We start from the raw sequence: 12,109 nt of genomic DNA, 5'->3' as shown, positions 1-12,109 counted from the left end.
TTAGGCTAAAATAAGATCTTGGGCTTAATTTACATAATTAATTGATTAAAGGGACTGTACAGTACTGGTTGAGGTGGGGATTCATGTTTTGAACGTTTCTAAGTGAGATAATGAGAAACCTTTTATGAAATATGAAAGAGCATGTCATTGTAAGAAGGATTCAACATTTATTTGATGAAAATTGGTTTTCAAATGGCTGAGATATCCAAAAAAGTGATGATAATTAAAGGCAACAGGCCATACCTTTTATTAGGATCTCTTTGTTTCACCTTGTTTTGGGATATCTCAGTCATTTCAAAACCGATTTTCATCAAATTTGCAGGCTCTTTGACATCTCATAGAGTTATTTCTGAATATCTCGCAAAACGTTAAATGCTAAATCCTCACCTCGACCAGAACTGTACACACCCTTTAAAATTAGAAATTGATAATAGAAAAAAATCTTAAAACACAATCTTGTAGATTACAATGTGGGTGTCATGCAAACCGAATTTTGGTGCATTTGCACCACTGATGGCTGAGATCTTTTGGGGGGGGGGGGGGGGGGGGAGGTGGAATCTGCCCTCTCCGGTTTTAGCATAGCCAAAAAAGCCCAGCCTGATTAGGGTTAACGGACATGCTCTTATATAGCTGGGTTGGGTGGTTTTGGATCTGCAAGGACACACTGAGATTGGTTGCCACTACCTAGTCAAGTAATAGCATCATTTTTGCTTTGCTTACGTCTACAAGGCATGTGACAACGATCTATTTCAGTCTTTCCAGAGAATGTGGTTTTCATTCATAAATGTATGGTTAACCAGTTCAGAAGGGACAAAACACTGAAAGAGAGAAAAGAATAATTTCAATGTTTCCCTCATACCAGATTGTTTGATTGCTGTTGTAATGACACATCAAATATGCAGTATTGGTAAATCATTGCTGTGCCTTAAATTCTAGCCATGAATGTTGACAGGAGTTATGTTGAAAAACGTCAGTGGATTTGACACAATTTTGTAGTCGAGATATTTCTGCATTTGAGACATCTATCAATTTACACAACAGTCAGTTCAATTCAGCAAAGAGCTGAGCTGTAGAATGTGAGCATTTTTGCGGGATAAGCAACAGAACTGTAATGGCTGTGGTTCCTGGTTACACAAATTCAATTTAGTGTGAAGTGGAGATGGAGAAACAAACTGGTTGAATTTAATCTTTGAAAGGAGTTTCTCACACTGTTGACATAGCTGATATTCTGCCAAACTAGTTAATATGTGTGCCAGATTGAATTTTGCTGCTGCGTCAGACAGGCAAGTGTTAAAGACCGGATAGTGTGGTGATGCCTTGGAGTGGGAGGGGTGGCCAGGCTTTGATGTGTTTGAGAATTCCCGCAATGAATTGTATACAGCCTTATCATTGATCTCGCGGAGGGGTTGCTGTAATTCAGTGTTAATTTAACTTTGTTTTGTAGTTAATCTGTGGTGGCATAAGGTACTGGTACTTTATACACGTATATATTTATACCCTGCAGTTTTTACATACTTTCACAAAACACACACATACATATTTATACAATTATACAGGTATATAGGCAAATATACAGTTGGATACATTTTTTCACTCTCGTTTATGCATGTGGGCTTTAAAAGAAAGAGGTGCAATATGTTATGTCATGTTTTTCTTTGTTATTGGGTGTATTAATTTCTGAGTTATTTATAAAATGAAATTATTCATTGTGTGTTGTGTTTATTACCTCTGCAGTTTTTAAACATTTTGAAATGTGTGCTTTATGCATTAGAAATCATGTATGCCACTTGATTCATATTATAGACAATAAATGAGACGAAATGAAATGAATGAAATGAAATGAAGTACACACACAGCCGCAGAATGTTGATTGGAATCTATAGAGTTAACGATGAGCGTATCCTTCGATGCATTTATTGGCTGGCAGGCACTATTCATGGTTTTTTAATGTACCTTGGTGGGCAGCCAATGAACATCAATTCAATTGGACCACCCATGCTACAGGGCCTTTAACATGGACCTAGTTGTAGTGGATGAAGGGTGGTCCAAGAGATGGCTTTTTATCAACACAATCAAAGACTATTTAAAGCTGTAGACAACCCATTATTGTATTTCTTCAAGATCACATTTCCCACAGGATTTCAAACTAGCATACTCTCGACTCGTTGTGAACGCGTCTATGGATTTTCCCTTCTGTCATGTCCTAGATACAAGATCTGCTACCAAGTAGAGCTCTCGGAGCGCAGATTCACCTGCTTTGAGGTCTCGACAGCTGTGCCACACCTGCTGCTGAACAACCTTGAGGCTGGCACGGAGTACAGCATCAAAATGGCTGCTGCAACTCACGTGGGCTTTGGTCCTTACTCTCAGTGGGCCATCATTCGCACCATGGCAATTGAGAACTGTACAGGTAAGGAATGCCATGGGGTGCTGCAGTAGGCTTGTGGACATCAGGTATGCTGAAGTGATGTCAAGACTGATTTGTTCAAATCTAGACAGTTTTCTCTGATGTCATAGTGATTTGAATTTTGTGAATTACTGTATGTAAAGACTGTTGTGAAGAATTGATGGCAATGCGTGATGTCATAAATTATGTGGTTCATAAGTTGTTGATGAAGTGAAAGCATTCTTTACCTTAATTTGTGGAAATACAAGATAGATTTTGGTGGACTTGTTAGTATGAGATAATTACTTCAATTTGATGTGAGGTAAATGAAATATTTGCCTTGTGTGTATGTATAGTTCAATAGAGCCCCGAAGTGTGACGTCTTAGCCATTTTATTGCTGTGGAAACTGGCTCTGAACAACTTCAAGTTGCTCTTATATCTGTGAACACAACGGTTGCTAACCATGCTCAAACAATAATGCCATCTTCACTTTGGTACTCTTGCCTGGAAACCAATGGCAACATGCTCTTCAGAATAGTGAAAATGCTTGTTTTATTTGTTGGGCTAGGTCCAGACACGCTGCAAGTTGTCCCCAATGTTGTGAATTCAACCACTGTGGAGGTCACCTGGTCTCTGCCAGCATCTACGACGGCATCGACACCAGACCCTGAGGGGCGGACTGGCCTGCTTGGCTTCAAACTCACCCTGACGGCACTCCGTGATCGTTCACAGCAAATGAGAGTGTTTCCAGTCCATGCAAGGAGTACCATTCTTGGAAACTTGGGTAAATCTGTGAAGGATGTCTGTAAATGGCTTCTTTAGTATATAGTTTTATTAAAAAAAGAAGAAGAGATTATTAATTCAGAGGGGTGAACATGTGCTGTAACAGATTTTTCATCAATTGTCACCCACTATACAAATGTAAATGTACAGAGGGTGACAACTGATGAAAGATCTGTCATAGTATATAAACTTGTATGTTCATTGATAAGTTACAGGGAAGCAGCCCATTACAGTATAGAAGATCTTAATGTTATGGCCAGTAGTAGCTTTATACATTAAAGTGTGTCTTCCCTTTCTATAATATCAGGTGCTGTTTGTATTTTACATTGGTACAACCTCACATTACTAAGTATCCACACAAAATATAAAAGTCATCACAAATACTTAACCTGCTGAGGACGAGTCCCGAGTATACTCGGGCAGGTGTCTATGGGAAATGCATGTTGTAGCAAAAATTAGTCCGTCCTCAACGAGATTAAGCACGTTATGTCTTAGGCCAGGCCTGCCCAAAAAAAGTTTTTAATGACAATGTATGCATGTACAGCCATACAAGCATGCATACATACACACATATAGACAAACAGACTATGTTTATAAAGATGGTGATGATGACAATGAGTCTAATTATTGCTTTTGCTTCAACAAATATACTACTACTGCTACTGCTGCTACTGCTACTACTGTTAATGCTATCACTATTACAACTATTACTGTTTTGTCACTTTTCACCAATTACATTGTCAACCATATGTTCTCCCACCCAGAACCAGCCATGGCTTATAATTTGGTGATGCAAGGTTACAGCCATTGCGGTGAGGGTCATGTCACAGGGGTCACCTTTCAGCTGCCTCAGGCCACTGATGGTGAGTGTGTAAAGATTTGGCATGCTGTAACCCAGGGCACTGTTATACCCTGGATTACAGCATTGTGTAGCCCCATCTTGTGTTGGAAAAGTGTACAGTTACACACTGTTATCATGGCGGCGAGATCTGGGCAATATATGAAAGTGATCCCAATGCCGCTTCATTTTTGTTATGATTTGTTTGATGTAATCACAAATTAATGATATCTTTTTTTATTTCATAACTGTCAAAAATGTTAGAATTTTTTGCAGTAATCCAGAACAGGATCATTTTAATCCACAAACTCAGTGCACGATTATTTGTTTTCGACCGTGGACTGATAATGCATAGTGCAGTGGTACTTTTGCTGCTGCTGAGCACTGCTGCCCAGCTGCACTACCTATACCACCACTGGCAGGGCATTAGTGTTGTACTTGTTTGATACCAAAATCAGAGAGTGAGAGAAAGGGAAAAGAAATTATAATTGAATTACATGACTTATTTGAGGTATTATCATTCATTGATTGTGTTAAGATCAGTGACACAACCAAATCTTCTATTATAAGACATTAGAGATTACTTGACACCTTTTTTTTTTTTTTTTTTTTTTTTAGGATACTGCAGTAAAATAAAAGTAATTCAACACAATGGTGACTTTTTATTAGTACCCCAGGTTACCAAATAACTGCATCCTATGTACAATGTTTGGCTTTGACATCTCAGTCCAGTACTCTGGAATAGCTCCTTACTAGACAGCTTTTTTAGATGTCAGCTGTAAATGTCCAATTGGCCAAAGATTTAGCAACTCCAACCACTCCCCCTTCAGAGTCATTAATGCCAAGTTATTGCAACTCTAACATATGTAACTGCCCAGCTCAGAACTTTTAATTAAAAAAAAAAAGAAAAAGCAGAAACAGGCTGATCTCTGTCATGAACCAAAATATTGCATTTGGGTTGACCGACTCAAATTTGTTGAGTTTGTCTTAAAACCTGGGAGAGTAATCCCTTTTTACCTACTGTCAAATTTTGGTGGCTTAAAACAGAACTGAAATTGATGTTAGCCAACTATTTTTTTTTTTTTTTTGACAGGCACTGCTTTCATTAGGAAATTTATTGATACTTCTGCAGAGCATGCCTGAATAACCCTAATATTTAAATCCTCTTTTCTCCCTTTTCTGTGAAACTTCATCTCCCAACTCTCTTTTACTTCAGTCACTCTTTTAATGGGTTAGGATGGTCCAACTTTAATCAATTATATGCCATTGTAAAGCTGAGAGCCTACTCTTACAAACTATGTTGAAAAACGGGAAATTCACTTTGGTCAGCTTTTTGTGGGATTTGAGCTAGGCGGTGACGTATGTGCTGTGATAAACATAATTTGAAAAACAAAAGCAAAAGTGGTTGGGCAGTGGGAGAATTGTGAGGCGGTGATTTCATTGTTTGGTTCAAAATACATTTGAGATTGCAGCAAATGATAATTCAACAAAATACATCAAATTTTTTATAACTTTGGCATAGGATATAAAATATCAGGGAAAGGTCTGTTTTCCTTGTAGATTTTACTCTATTAACCCATTGAGGACGAGTCCCGAGTATACTCTGGCAAGTCTATGGGAAATGCATGTTGTAGCAAAATCAGTCCATCGCAACGGGTTAATGATAGTTAAAGTCAATTTGAAAATGGAGTGGCATTTTGCTTTAATTTAATGTGTAAGATGATTGCAGCGCACTTTCCAGAATCGTACCTTTGCATGCTGGACAGTAGAACAGTGTGATTGACTGATTTGATATTACGTTCATACATTCTTCCTTTGTAACATCTGTGTGCAGGTCAGAACAGGCCCATCTTGCTGGCTCCTTTTGACCTGAGGGGTGCAGCCATCTCAGCCACTGCCATAACCCTCCAGTGGCAGCGTCCTCAGACATCTTTTCAGGTGGACTTCTACATGGTCTATGGGGAGCCTTCCCGAAAGGCGTACTCTAGAAGTTTTGAGCGACGAAGGTAATGCCACTGTATTATTTGAGACATTGCACTGTCATCCAACAGCTGTGAAAAAAAAGATAATTTGTGTTGTAAACAAATAATTGTTCATAAAGCTGTCACCTTTTGCAGTTTACAATGTATTTAATTTATATTGTGAATGTTGACTTGTACTCAGATATTTACTGATTTTTATAATCAGCTAATGTGTTGCCATGGTGATGGTAATGTGTATGCTTGTTTGTATTCACCAGGACATTTTCATTTCCAGTGTACTGTAGTGGTTGTGTTAATAATCAGCAAGAACAGGCTATTGGTTCAAATCTCGTTGGATTTGCTGTAATCCCATTTTTTTAAAAGTATCCAGGTGCAGTTAAACCCTTATAAGATATCTTGACATATCTCAACTTGGTACATGAATGTAACCTTAATTCTTTCACTATCTTGTCACGATGCCAGCACAATATGTGCTGCCACTATTCGAGACTTGACCCCTTTCACGGAGTACGTCCTGAGGGTCAAGGCGTTTGGAGGGGACATGGAGAGTGTGTACAGTCACCAGATATACCTGAAGACGCTGGAGGATGGTAAGGATTCTCTGAAGTGGACTTTTTTTTGTTTGTACAAAACAATGAAGTTGAACTGCATTTCAAGTTTGAAGGAGAGAATTATTGCTGCCACTGTTATAATAAATGAATGTATAATGCTTGTTTAAGGAATGCACTTCAAATTTCCTACCCTGGAGATGATTATGTTGTGAATGTGAGATGTATGTGTGTGTGGTTCCCCAATATGCAAGTGCATTGCACACTATGAACATTAGTGTTGGTTTGGCCTTCTCACTGTCTGTTGCTTTGTTTGTCTGCCCATTGCTTCTGTTTGTCCATATCCAGTCTTTTTTTTTTTTCTTTTTGTGCAGTGCCTTTATTCACAAATGACTGTAGATATCCTCTCACACTTTGATGGTTGCATATGAGTGACCTTACAAAGATTGGCAGGCTAGGCATTGGGTCTTGATTTCTGAGGCACAAGCCATTGGGTGAAGGTCAGAGATTTTAACTTGAATTTGTTCAGGACATGGATTGACATAGCTCAGCAGATAGGTTTCTGTACCCTCTTTCAGATAATACCAGTAACATTTGTGATTGCAGTGCTTTTGTTGATATAATGGTGAATTCACAAATATCTCCTATCAGTATCGCTTGTTTGTGTTAAGAAGGAAAGCATGTGATTTGATGACATGATGACAATGACCAGACCTGCGTGGTGTGTCATACAAGAACCTTCACTCATTTAACATCACACCATGAGCGCTTTGATGCATGTGTCACAGTAAGAAGGGCATAACTCATTCAATGTCACACCAGAAGGACTGTAACCCATTTCTTGTCACATCAGAAAAGCCTTCACTCATTGATCTTAGACTCATTTGAATCAATGGAAAGGGTGTTGATTTTTGTGGGCATGACAACAGCAGGGCCCAAGTCATTGGAGATCATCCCAGCAAGGTCTTAGCTTGGTGGTGAGTTGGTTCAATATCCAGTCCGACCTTGATCATCTTGCCATCTTTCATCTTGAATTCTGTATCATCTTGATGCGTTCACGCTGTGAAGGCAAAAAAAAAAGTGATTTCAAACGCAGTTAAAACTCCTACAATATTCACAAGATTTACCTATGATATTCCCAACAGAAATGTATCATAAATTTTGCTTTAAAATGTTTTAATTTCCATGAAAAAAAAAGAACTATAATTTGGAGTAGGCTTGCATAGATTTCATCACACTTGGACTGTACACTACCTAGACTTACTTACCTACCTCTGGGTCGGCAGCTATACAAGCACATGTACATAAACATTGTTTCTATCATATCCAAATGAGTGCCGACACCAACATCGCTGGACTAACAGAGGTCGGATCTTACAATGCTTCTGCTGTTACGTCCAGATATCTGGGGTTTGTCGCCCAGTGATATTTCAGCTCAGCAGTTATGTTTGTGTGTTATCATACCTCTGTAAGAGGCAAAATGCTCTTGTCAGGTTAGAACATAGAATGGAGATGTGTGTGAAAGTCACATCTCACATATGATTTAAAGGTCCCATGTCACTTTTCTTGGCAAAGAGCAGGGCTGAAGTGGTCCTGGCCACACACGTGCTGTGACACTCTGGAGAATATGCAGGGATGTGAGAGTTCAGAGTTAAATCTCATTTCAGACTTTTTTCTCTCAGCCAAAAACCCACTTTTTGGGCAGTTCAAATGCATTGAAATGTTCACAGAATAATATATTTCAGACTTATTTTTTCTTAAGTTTTAGATTCTTCTAGTCTTTTTTTCTTCAAGTATTCTCACACCCCTGAATATGTGAATGATAACGACCTCATGTGGTTCTCCCAAGTGACTAGCAGTAGTTATCAATCTGTATCAAACAGGCACATTTTGCAGCATATGAAACAAGAAATGCCATAACTCACCAGAGGTCATGTCAGAAGCACCGTAAATCAATTGATGACATGTCAGAAAGGTTGTGACGCATTCATTGGGCACCAAAGGACCTTTGTTAATCTGATTTCACACCAAATACTGTATACGCCATATATTTAGTGAGTCTGAATTTTCGCGAATTGGGACTTCATAAACCCAACAATTTCGCGAGTAGTGAAATTTGGGATTGTGGAGTGCTGTACTAAACGAAGAAATGTATACCTGTGTGTCACATTAATATCGGGATCAGAGTTATTATTTTCGCTTGTCTTTGATTTTGCAAATTGCACCTGACTCGCAAAATTTGCAAAAATAAAAACCTCACGAAATATTTGGCGTATACAGTAGACTGGGCCACCAGTCATTTGATGCCATATCAGAACTCTGCACACTCATCATATTCAATTTAATGTCACACCAAAGGGCCTACAGTCACGCCAAAAGTCACACGAGAAGTTCATTATTTCATCTGATTTCGTTGATAACACTTGACAGACCTTAGGGCATTTCATGTCACTCCAGAAGTCTTCTAACTCTTTTGATGTAAAGTTATAAAACAGTAAGGCTTTAATTTAATCCATTGCATGCCATAAGTCTGTAACACAGTTGCTGATATGAGATGACATATCAAAAAGCCCTTAACTCATTCCGTGTCACCCAAAGTCTGATTTGATGTTATCAATTGATACATTAATAGGGTCTTTACTTGATTGATGTCATACCAAAAGAACAGTAACAAATTTAATGTCACACCAGGGTCCCATTTCACGAGAAGGTCGTAGGATAGCAAATCTTGATAAAATACTGTACAAGCTGTTATTTTTGCATACAGATATTATTGCGAATGAGAAGGTCACAGACATTTTAGCGACATGTTTTCACGATTCTAAGTTTAAGGGTATAAGTGGACTAATGCCAGTTTGTTGGCAATATTTTCCCTTGTTGTTGAATTTGTGGCCCAACCATGATTGGCGGAAATAACAGATTATAAAGTAGCAACTTCTTGTAGCAACAGCCAATCAGAAGGCTGGATTTTTCTTGTTACCATGACATTTGCCCTAACATTAACCCTAAACCCAACCCTAACCACATCATCTCACCTTATCAGTAACCAGTATTTAGCCAGGGGTAATTGCCCTGATACACAGAAGAGCATCATCTCAATTGATGCCATACCAGGATGGAGAAAATTCCCTTCATGACTAATCTGAGAGTGTGTAATCCTTGTATTTTTACACCAGAAGGACCCTAACTCACCTGTAGTCATCAGAAAAGGCAATAACTCACCTGATGTCATACCGGAAAATCAATACTCACTTGATGTAATAGCAGAAAGGCATTAATTCAACTGATGATGACAGCATGGCAATAGCTCAATATCATACCAGAAAGGCAATAACTCACCCGATGTCATACCGGAAAGACAGTAACTCACCTGATGTCATACCAGAAAGGCATTAATGCACTTCATGTCTTTCATTGCCGAAAGGCATTAACACACTTGATGTTATAGCAAAGAGGCAGAAGCTTACCTGATGTAATAGCAGAAAGGCATTAATGCACTTCATGACTTAGCAGAAAGGCATTAACACACTTGATGTTATAGCAGAAAGGCAATAACTCACCTGATGTAATAGCTGAAAGGCAATAATTCCCCTGTTGTAATAGCAGACAGTCATTAATTCACCTGATGATGACAGCAAGGCAATAGCTCAATAACATGCCAGAAAAGCAATAATTCACCTGATGTCATACCAGAAAGGCAATAACTCACCTGATGTCATACCAGAAATGGCATTTATACACTTCATGTCTTAGCAGAAAGGCATTAACACACTTGATGTTATAGCAGAAAGGCAATAACTCACCTGATGTCATACCAGAAAGGCAGTAACTCATCTGATGTAATAGCAGAAATGGATTAATGCACTTGATGTTGTAGCAGAAAGACATTAACTCACCTGATGTTAGACTGGAATTCGCTCACTTGATGCCATCGCAAAAAGGCCTTAATGCACCTGATGTCATACTGGAATGGCAAAAATTTACTGGATGTATTACCAGAAAGGCATTAATGCATCTGATGTAATAGCAGAAATGGATTAATGCACTTGATGTCATAGCAAAAAGGCATTAACTCACCCTCTGTCATAACAGAAAAACATCAACTCACCATGGTAATAACGCACCTGATGTCATACCAAGAAGGCAATAACTCACCTGATGTCATACCAGAGAGGTATTAATGCTCTTCATGCCATACTAGGAAGGCATTAATGCACTTCATGTCATACCAGAAAGGCATTAACACACCGCCTGCTGTCATACCAAAAAGGCACAATCTCTGATGATGTCATGTATAGTACCTGGAGAGCATGACCCTCATGCTACAGCATCAGAAGGGCCTTGTCTAAGTTGATTCACACCAGAAGGTCGCTAACCTGTTCAATGTCATTCCATACTGGGACAGAGTGGCTGTGACTTGACTGGACCCATATATCTTACTCAGCTGGCAAAATGGGGAAAAAAGAGGGTTTTGATGATTTTGTATTACACCAGAAAACTCCAGACTATCCGTCAGCACAACTGGAATGCAGATTGACACAGATCTAGAGAACTCCGAACTGCTGTAACAAAATCCTGCATTTTGAAGGATTTACAAAGAAAAGTAAGTTTCTTTGCCTATTTCATGAATATTTGAGGCACACACATGTTGACTTCTAAACTTAATGCAAGACATTCATAGATGTGTCAAATATGCTTGTTATACACGTATGGATTACAGCTCTTTTGTAAGGAATAATATGAGTGTAGATTTTCAAGGTAGCAATTACGCTTTGCACTTTGGACCAAAACTACTATAGATGTTGTAATGCTGAGTATGTCACCTTTTTGTCACAGAACCCCCTCCTTTTCTCAAAGGAGGGGGTATGGACTTCATAATAAACTCATAGTACTGATAGGTTGCTAAAAGTAAATCCCATTCTGGATGGTTGAACTTAGCAGTTGACATGAAAAATACTGTATACGCCATATATTTCGCGAGTCTAAATTTTCTCGAATCCGGACTTCCCAACAATTTCGCGAGTGGTCAAATTTGCAATCATGGAGTCCAGTACTGAATGGAGAAAATGTATACGCATACGTTACATTCATGTGGGCATTAGAGTCAATATTTTCACGTGTTTTTAATTTCGCGAATAGCAGCTGACTTGTGAAATACGCAAAAATAAAAACCTCACGAAATATGTTCAGGAGAGCAAAAAATATGGCCGCCAAAGCACTATATCAAATGGGAAAGCCTTTCCTTTGACATGCTGTGTTGGCTTCATTTTTGGGGTAAGACAGCTAGGATTTGGACAGGACATCACTTAACTGATTATCTGACCATTAAGCCAAAAAAGTCATTTTCACCAAAATTTCAGATACGAGGTCTTGTCGCCCCAGCGACAATGAATATATATTTTTTTAACTGTTTAAAATGCCTTGTTGACATATATTATTCAGAGAATTATAGTCCCCTACCTAGCTATGTATAGTTATAGTCAAATTTGGAGGGGAATCTTGATGCAAAAGAGAAAGTCTGATTTGATATGACTAGGAAAGGTTTATTGGAGTAACAGCCACAATGGTTGA

The 12,109-nt window shown here is 38.7% G+C and overlaps 1 protein-coding gene across 1 annotated transcript in view; it reads left to right on the top strand.

Moving 5' to 3' along the window:
* Positions 1-2,052: 2,052 nt before the first annotated feature.
* The window catches only part of LOC139721743 (protogenin A-like), a 28,855-nt gene continuing 18,798 nt past the window's right edge, over positions 2,053-12,109 (top strand). The window contains exons 1-5 of the mRNA XM_071633065.1: positions 2,053-2,410; positions 2,956-3,171; positions 3,935-4,033; positions 5,843-6,014; positions 6,453-6,580. Of these exons, the coding sequence (XP_071489166.1) occupies positions 2,053-2,410; positions 2,956-3,171; positions 3,935-4,033; positions 5,843-6,014; positions 6,453-6,580 (973 nt within the window). The remainder of the gene's footprint in view (positions 2,411-2,955; positions 3,172-3,934; positions 4,034-5,842; positions 6,015-6,452; positions 6,581-12,109) is intronic.

The sequence above is a fragment of the Diadema antillarum genome, unplaced genomic scaffold (genome assembly GCF_040938485.1).
Source record: "Diadema antillarum isolate AM-2024a unplaced genomic scaffold, OU_Dant_1.0 scf00000149, whole genome shotgun sequence".
Lineage (NCBI taxonomy): Eukaryota > Metazoa > Echinodermata > Echinoidea > Diadematoida > Diadematidae > Diadema > Diadema antillarum.
This window is presented reverse-complemented; position numbering and strand designations above follow the sequence as displayed.